This window comes from Macrobrachium rosenbergii, chromosome 6, assembly GCF_040412425.1.
Source record: "Macrobrachium rosenbergii isolate ZJJX-2024 chromosome 6, ASM4041242v1, whole genome shotgun sequence".
Taxonomy (NCBI): domain Eukaryota; kingdom Metazoa; phylum Arthropoda; class Malacostraca; order Decapoda; family Palaemonidae; genus Macrobrachium; species Macrobrachium rosenbergii.
The window spans coordinates 47299223-47309011 of NC_089746.1; the positions used below are offsets into that span (position 1 = coordinate 47299223).

General features: G+C 33.3%; 1 protein-coding gene across 4 annotated transcripts in view; it reads left to right on the plus strand.

Moving 5' to 3' along the window:
- The window catches only part of Nrx-1 (Neurexin 1), a 479218-nt gene that overhangs the window by 296900 nt on the left and 172529 nt on the right, over window positions 1-9789 (plus strand). For all 4 annotated transcript variants that reach the window (XM_067105690.1, XM_067105692.1, XM_067105691.1 and 1 more), the window contains exon 2: window positions 5991-6129. In XM_067105690.1, coding sequence (XP_066961791.1) covers window positions 5991-6129 — 139 coding nt within the window. The remainder of the gene's footprint in view (window positions 1-5990; window positions 6130-9789) is intronic.

The following is a 9789-nucleotide window of genomic DNA, read 5'->3' on the forward strand; positions in this document are numbered from 1 at the left end:
CCGACAGACCACACATAAATGCGTGGGTGTTCTTTTGTTAACTGGATGTTCTCTCGAGTGCAAACGAACGAGTGGGATGGCTCAGACCCACTGAGATATTATTTTAAGCGGCCATGCTGCTGCCCCTTGGAAATGAACTGAGTGATCAGTAATGGTGATTGTTCTGTCCTGGGTCCGTCATTCTCTAATGCAATTTCATTTTTACATGATTTATTTTCTGTGTGTGATTGTAGACGATCCATCCTGGAAAATCGGGGAAATATGTGAAAGGTACGGAGTGCAGAATCTTTTTTTACATGATTTGTTTTCTGTGTGTGATTCTAGACACCCCATCTTGAAGAAGAGGGGAAATGTATGACAGGTACGGAGTAATGTTTGGTATAAACCCTTCTCTTATACGTAGGTTCATTGCATCTCTTTTAAAACAATACATATCTGTTTTTGTATAGCTGTGCAAATTAGAGGTTAGTTCACTTTAAAATATTTTATTCCTTTGCAAATAATTATTCTGCGTATGATGCTTTAACCAGCACATTGAACTGGAAAGTTGACAGACAGGTTGCCTGAAAAAATTATAATTTAAAAATATCATATTTTAAGAGTATAGTAATTTCCGAATACAGTAATTTAAGAGTATAACAATTTTAGAATGTAATAATTTAAGAATATAATGATTTCAGAATAAAAAAATTTCAGAATATTGTAATTTCAGAATACAATCATTTCAAAATATAAAGATAACTTAAGTGTCCATACCTAAGGCAGAAAGACGTATGGGGTAATAAAATTAATAGTTGATGGAACAGTAGGAAAAGATAAATTCCGATGATTAAGCTGAGAATAAAAAAAAAACACAAAGAAAGTAGAAAATGTTGGTCGATAGGAATAAGAGTAAAACCTGACTCACCTGTACATAGTTGTTATGTGAGTTGCGCAAAAAGTAATAAAGGTGAGATTAACCTTTTATTTTGCAATGTTTTTCTAGGATTTAATAGAACATCCGTAAGAGATTATTTCGAAAGCAATTTTCACGTTCAAATTTATTTTGTGAAGTCGTGTTTTTCTGAATTGCTTTGTACACTTTTGCAATGCATATCTATCTATCTATCTGTAGTGTATGTATATGTATATATATATATATATATATATATATATATATATATATATATATATGTATATATATATATATATATAATATATTTATATATATATATATATATATATATATATATATATATATATATATATATGTAATACATATTTATAGTAAAAATATTCATATATATAATATATATACATATGTATAATATATCTTTATATATGTATATGTATATGTATATGTATATGTATATATATATATATATATATATATATATATATATATATATATATATATATATATATATATATATATATATATATATATATATATGTAACGTTTGTGCGTGCGTACGTTTGTGTTGACGACACTGACCCTTGTTTCAAACGTTGAACTGTAACGCCAAATATCTTGCATTCAATCAGTTGTTTCAAGCATAGGCTGATACCTCACGGGGGTGGGGGATTGCAACAACATCGACCAACAGACGTGCAACAGTGGAAATATTCCTTGAGTCAAATGTATTTCCTTTTAGATGCTGCAGCTTCTCGACGACATTTTTCAATAAAGATTAAAAGAACTGTTCCGCCATCAGTGTGATCAGCGCATTTCCTTTCACGGCAGAAAGTTCGTGACAAAGAAAAGTCAATGGTTTCATTGGAAAATTGCCTTTAGATTGAAGCTATCTCACTCTGTCGCTGGGCCTTTGTAAAGTCATAGATACGAGGTGCAAATACAGACGTGCACACATTCTTTATGCACATAACTATGTTTGTATGTATATGCATCTATAAACACATGTCTTCATGTAGGGTGTGGTCATATTTTCATACACGGGTATCCATTTACGGTCATAGTTTAGTTTTACCCTAACTGCCTAAGACTCCATTACGCATAGAGGTAAACAGGAAGACAAATGCCATACTGTACGAAAGCAGTTAAGGAGCTTTGAATTTAAATTTATATATCAACATATATTCATTTACAGTTAATACATATAAGTATGTATTCTTAAGGTTAAAAGGGAGGCAGATCATTAGATTGATTCTCCTGTCAGTGACGTCATATTCAAACATAAAAAATGCGCCGAAGTTTCTTCGGCGCAATCGAGTTTTCTGTACAGCCGTTACAGCGTATAATCAAGACCACCGAAAATAGATCTATCTTTCGGTGGTTTCAGTATAATGCTGTATGAGCTGCGGCCCATGAAACTTTAACCACTGCCCGGTGGTGGCCTGTCATAAAACGCTGCTAGACGCACCATTATGGCCAACTTTTACCTTAGATAAGATAAAAACTACTGGGACTAGAGGGCTGCAATTTGGAATTCTTGATGATTGGAGGGTGGATGATCACCATACCAATTTGCAGCCCTCTAGCCTCAGTAGTTTTTAAGGTCTAAGGGCGGACAGACAAAGCCGGCACATTAGTTTTCTTTTACAGAAAACTAAAATCCCCGTAATGGGTTACTCCCGTTAGTGCACCTCACGCAGTGCACTGTAAGCATTATTTAAGGTTCTTTGCAGCATCCCGTCGGCCACTAGCTGCAACCCCTTTTATTCCTTTTACTGTACCCTCCGTTCATATTCTCATTCTTCCATCTTACTTTCCACCCTCTCCTAATATTGTTTCGTAGTGCAACTGCGGGGTTTTCCTCTCGTTAGACCTTCCAAACCACCTTTTTACTGTGTTTCCCTTTCGGTGCTGAATGACTTCATAGGTCCCAGTCCTTGGCCTCTGGCCTAAATTTTATAATACATTTATTATATATTACATATTTAAAAACTGAATGCGCTTAAACATCGGGTGTTTGTCTTTTAAAGAGAAATCTTCACAAAATCCACTCAACTTACCTCTGTATAATTTATGTAGATGGAATTTGCAGGAATTCATATAGGAGAATTTTCTATATCTAATATGAATGGAATTTATGACAAGTGACATTTGCGTCAAGACTTCTTTATGCGGTTTGTAAAAACTCGATCCCAACAGATTTTGCAACAATTCATCGGGGCAGAATGCTCAAACATTTATAACTCTAGAGATTTATTGAATTTTAAGTCAACTGAGGATTATAAATTTTTAAATCACTGGTGTATGAAATGACGGAGTTTGTAAAATTGCTTGTGGACTATATTTCCAGAATTTGCTTAAGGGCATTTTGCCACTAAGAGCATTTTCCCACAATGTGACTAGAGAGAAATTACTATCGGTCACCTAGTTAGTTTTGCAACCACTCATTCACATACAATTCTGAAGAAATCAACAATTTTGAGAAAATCATCTTGACAAGATTTGCAATAAATCAAAAGAATTAGCAACGCTTCGTCTGAGTTGGACTTGACGAAATTATCTTGACAAGATTTCCAGTAAATCAGCTAGACAGAATATGCAACATTCCGTTTAGGTTGTACTTGACGAAATAATATTGACAAGATTTACAATAAATCAACAGACTCTGCAACGTTCCGTCTAGGTTGTACTTGACGAAATTACCTTGACAAGATTTGCAATAAATCAACAGAATCTGCAACGTTTCTTCTAGGTTGTACTTGACGAAATTATCTTGACAAGCTTTTTGATAAATCAACAGAATCTACAACGTTCCATCTGTGTTGTACTTGACGAAAATATTTTGACCAGATTTTTAATAAATCAGCGGAATCTGCAATGTTCCGTATAGGTTGTACTTGATGAAATTATCTTGACAAGATTTACAATAAATCAACAGAATCTGCAACGTTTCTTCTAGGTTGTACTTGACGAAAATATTTTGACAAGATTTCCAATAAATCAACTAGGCAGAATATGCAACGTTCCGTCTAGGTTGTGCTTGACGAAAATATCTTGGACAAGGTTTGCAATAAATCAACAGAATCTGTACCGTTTCTTCTAGGTTGTACTTGACAAAAATATTTTGACAAGATTTGCAATAAATCAACAGAATCTGCAACGTTTCTTCTAGGTTGTACTTGACGAAATTATCTTGACAAGCTTTTTGATAAATCAACAGAATACACAATGTTCCATGTAGGTTGTACTTGACGAAAATATTTTGACAAGTTTCTAATAAATCAACGGAATCTGCAGTGTTCCGTCTAGGTTGTACTTGATGAAATTATCTTGACAAGAATTTGCAATAAATCAACAGAATCTGCAGTGTTTCTTCTAGATTGTACTTGACGAAAATATTTTGACAAGATTTGCAATAAATCAACAGAATCTGCAACGTTTCTTCTAGGTTGTACTTGACGAAATTGACAAGACTTCCAATAAATCAACTAGACAGAATACGCAACGTTCCGTCTACGTTGTACTTGACGAAAATATTTTGACAAGATTTCCAATAAATCAACGGAATCTGCAATATTCCTTCTAGGTTGTATTTGACGAAAGATTTGACAGGTATAACGTGCTACGGATCTGTCTGTCTCCCTACCCTCGTCTGGATCGGTTCCAGTTCCGTAGACTTCAGTGTGTAATGCAGTAATTTGATCATTCACGCCCCTGCCTCACTTTGAAGCGATTTTCTCCTTCCCTTTGTTAATTAAATCCTTTCCGTAGCATCTCAGGAACGATACCGTATGTATGGCCATACCCGACGTTGCTGCGTGTTTCTTGTAAAGAGTGATGGATGTACCGTTAGTGTTATTATCAATTCGTGTTCTGCTATACTATACTATATATATATATAATATATATATATATATATATATATATATATATATATATATATATATATATATATATATATATATATATGTATATATATATATATATATATATATATATATATATATATATATATATATATTTGTCAACATGCAGTGGAAGCAGTATTTCCTCATCATGTTCAGGGACATTGAGTACATTTATATATATAAAATGTACTCAGAATGTCCCTGAACATGATGAAGATATACTAATTCCATTGCATGTTGACAAAATTATGTTATCTGTTTCTGTTACGGAGATAGGGTATTGAACTGACAGTGCAACTCATATTTTACAGCATCTAACCCTGTGTCATGACTCTTTTGCTTCTTTGCAAGAAATTAAACTAATTGAATCATGCTCCATATATGTTATGAAACCACTTCATAATTACTTTATTTTTATTCCCATCAGCATCATGCAATTATTAAAGCAACAACGAGTAACTGCTCCATAAAGTAATAGAAACCACTTAATTGCTTTAAAACTGACTGGTAGAGTCACATCGCACAGTTATTCTGACAAAGACCGACAAGAACAAACAAAAATGTCATTCCCACGTGATTTTTCGGAAATTATGCCGTATCAGCTGACATTACTAGTATCATATGAATTCACACCTTTTGTAGGACAATATTTTTATTCGTAACTTTGATAAATGAATTTAACAAGTTTTTTTACGTTTTTCTTTTGATGGGTGAATGTATATAGGAAGTGGGTCTTTCTTTTTTATCAATTTTAGAACTAATTAAATACGTAAGGGAAATATATTTGTCTCTTTCCATATCTGGAAATTCATACGAAGGAAATTATATATACTGTATATATATACATATATATATACATTTATATATATATATATATATATATATATATATATATATATATATATATATATATATATATATATATATATATATATATTTAAATGAATTCCATGAGTTAATGTAAATATCGTGGAAATTTGTATACACTGGAAATTATATATTTAAAAAATTAATTCCCTGAATTAATTTAAAATTCATGGACATTTATATTCACAGGAAATTGTATATATTTTTTAAAATTAATTCATCGAATTGGGATGTATACAGGAAATACTCGCTGCTTTATTTGTTATCCGCAGAGCTGGCATAAAAAATTAAATGTTTTTTAATAATGCTTCTCTCCTCCGCAGGGCGTGTGGATGGAAGGAAGGCACGGCGACTGTGACCAACACGACCCTTGTATGAACGGCGGACGATGTTACTCCTCCGGGCATGGGCCCCTCTGTGACTGCTCCTTAGTGAACTACGAGGGTCCGAACTGCGAGAAAGGTATGTATTCTTCTTCTTCTTCTTCTCAGCTTAGTCCCGTTTCTATTAGGGGGTCTCCGTTTTGGATGAGCCGCTTCCCTCTGCCTCTGTTGTCCCTTCTTCCTCAAGTCATCCCTCACACAGTCTCTCCAAATCTCTTGGTCCTCCTCGTCTTCTACCCTGCACTTCCATCTCCATGGCATTTATGCCCTCCAGTATGGTCTTCCTCCCTCCCTTCTCAGTAGGTGTCCGTACCATCTCAGTCTCCCCTCCTGCACTTTCTCTGATATTTCAACCACCTTTGTTGACCCTCTTATCCTAATCGTATCCTCCCTCGCTACACCAGACATCTGAGAAAGTTATGCTTTGTTTTATCAGAATTAGTCGTCGGGTGAGAATATATATCCGTCTTGTTGATGTCCACGAAATAAAGAGTTACGGGTTTATTTAAAACAAATGAAATGAACAAGTCACTCGTTGGTGGTCGTGACTTAGAATGCCCCGTATAGGGGTAGTGCCGTCAGTGCATCTCCTGCGATGTACTGTAGGAATTACTTAAGGTCCTTTGCATCGTCCCCTCGGCCCTAGCTGCAACCTTTTCATTCCTTTTACTGTACCTCCGTTCATATTCTCTTTCTTCCATCTTACTTTCCACCCTCTCCTAACAATTGATTCATGGTGCAAGTGCGAGGTTTTCCTAATGTATTTCTGGTTATATAGTAACTTTAACATACATTAATTTTTTTTTTTTTTTAGCTGATAGGTAAGATGGGTGAAAGAAGAGTGAGGGCAGTTAGCTAGCTCAAATGAAATGAACTGTCATATTCAAAGCTACATTGTCTATCATTTTTTGCGCTGAGCAACTACTCTTTGAAAATTTACTTCTTTTAATGGGTATCTGATAAGAATAGCTTTCAATTCAATGTGTACCATTAGTTCACTTAAGAGTAAAAAGTGTGTGTATATATATATATATATATATATATATATATATATATATATATATATATATATATATATATATATATATATATATATATATATATATATATATATATCACAAACATCCACACTGACTCTGACACAAACACACACATACTCACACATATACACACACATATATATATACTGTATATATATTATATATAATATATATAATATATATATATATATATATAATATATATATATATATATATATATATATATATATGTATGTGTGTGTGTGTGTGTGTTTGTGTGTCTGTGTGCGTGTGTGTGACAGAGTCGGGGAGAACCTTTCCAGCGAAAATATGTATTCTTGGCGGCATCAGTTTTAGAGCCAATTTTGTTATGGGCCAAATAGACATGATTAGATAAGAGAGAGAGAAAGAGAAACGGAGGGAGCGGGCAACGGAGACCGAAAGGCAGACAGGGAGAGAGTGGAGGTGGGGCGGGGAGAGAGAGAGAGACTTTGGCATTATGCTTATCACGTCCTGTCCCCGCAGTGTCCCCCATTCTTTTATTCCCGTCAAGACGAGGTAAAAGACACACAATTCATTCGCTTCCAATACACGACAAGGATCTCTCTCTCTCTCTCTCTCTCTCTCTCTCTCTCTCTCTCTCTCTCTCTCTCTCTCTCTCTCTCTCTCTCAGTGAACTGTAATAACGAGCACAGATCTTGTTAAACCCAATATGCATGATTTCAGAAATCCGTTTTTGTTAGCGAGTGTGTGGGTTGCGTTCAGGATGCTAATGCAGTTGTGTCAAATAGTTTGTTTACGTACTTTAACACTTGTATATGCTCACAATCATATATATACATATATATAATATATATATATATATATATATATATATATATATATATATATATATATATATGTACACACACACATTTACACACATATATATATATATATATATATATATATATATATATATATATATATATATATACACACACACACATACTCGTATACTCCTAGTGGTGGTATAACTAGCATACTCTAATTACTAATGAGGGATATGCAATCTAATCCCAAGTTAGGAGATAACGATAAGATCTCCTTTCTATAAAAAAAAAAATTACATGTAGCTCTGTCAACCCAGATAGTTAGCTGTCTGTGGTGGATCGCAGACACGGGCTAGCTATTCACCATAAAATATCCTTTGAGAACTGGAAGGTATTTTCTAAATCTTCCATTTTGTAGGAAAAGAGAGTTATATGGCTTATGTACATAAAACATTCAATATATATATATATATATATATATATATATATATATATATATATATATATATATATATACATATATATATATATATATATATATATATGTGTGTGTGTGTGTGTGTATGTACGTATGCATATATGCATATATATATATATATATATATATATATATATATATATATATATATATATATATATATATATATATATCACATCTACACTCACATACACCTATTTGTCCGCCTGTGTGTATTTGCCACGAACAAAAATTCGTCCTCAGCATTATTCCGAGAGAGTCGGAGAGAAATTTGCCGAATCCGTATGAAGAGTATTTCAGGAGAGCGAGAAAAATACTCAGTCTTTGTGTCCGTCGCCAAAGAAGTGCAATTTGTTTTCGAGAAATTGCCAGGGTCCAATGAAATTTCGGGAGGCTGGTCCACATATGTGTGTATATGTATTATATATATATATATATATATATATATATATATATATATATATATATATATATATACATATACATATATATATAATATATATGTGTGGATATATGTGTATGCATATAAATTATATACACATATATATGTATATATAATTTGTATCATCATAAGGAAAGGAGATAAACTTCTCCGTAAATGGTGATTAATTAACAAATTTTAACCTAATAATAATATTTTCTTATGAGAAATTTTGATAAGAATTGACTATTCCGTAGTCTTAAGATGTGAGCGGAGTTTAGAAAAATGAACGTTCAAAGGCGAATTGATATTATTAGTGTGAGGAATGGTCTTTGCATTTATGCTTAGAATTATTGTCGAATGTTTTCACATCGGTGATTTCAAGTGATGAGACATCTTTGGTAGTAAGCCTTACTTATAGAACCTACAGTTGAACGAACACCGTTTGGAATTTCTGCGAATTGCATTCTTGTGTAGAATTCTGGGTAAATGTGATATTACCGAAGATCCAATGTAAAAGATTTTTAACTAAGGAAATTCTGAATGAATATTCAATGTACCCAACAAGGACTCTGTGAATATAATCGTACCTAAGAGCAGATATAAATACGAAGTTCCTCTTTATAGCGATTTGTAGTACGATGTAATCTGATATGAGGCAAAGCTTCCGGCAGATCTTGGGAAACTCGTGCCAGCGGTTTCTTGTTAAGCTGATGCTGGAGAGACCAACGAACTAGGTTCATTCGAATGAACGTTGGGGATCCTCAAAGAATCTTCTCATTTCTTTGAAAAAAAATATATATTAATCTGCTACAAATCAACCTAATAAAAAAATAACTATCATGATTCTTTCAATGTCTCAAGACAGGGTCTTTGATAATATTTAAATGTGTGAAGACCTGCATAAACTTTTGTTACTGAAAGATAAAATGCACTTTTGACCGTTTTGCAAGCATTGAAAAAATATTTGCATTTCTGTGCTTTTTGCATAGACAGTGTCAGTATCTGT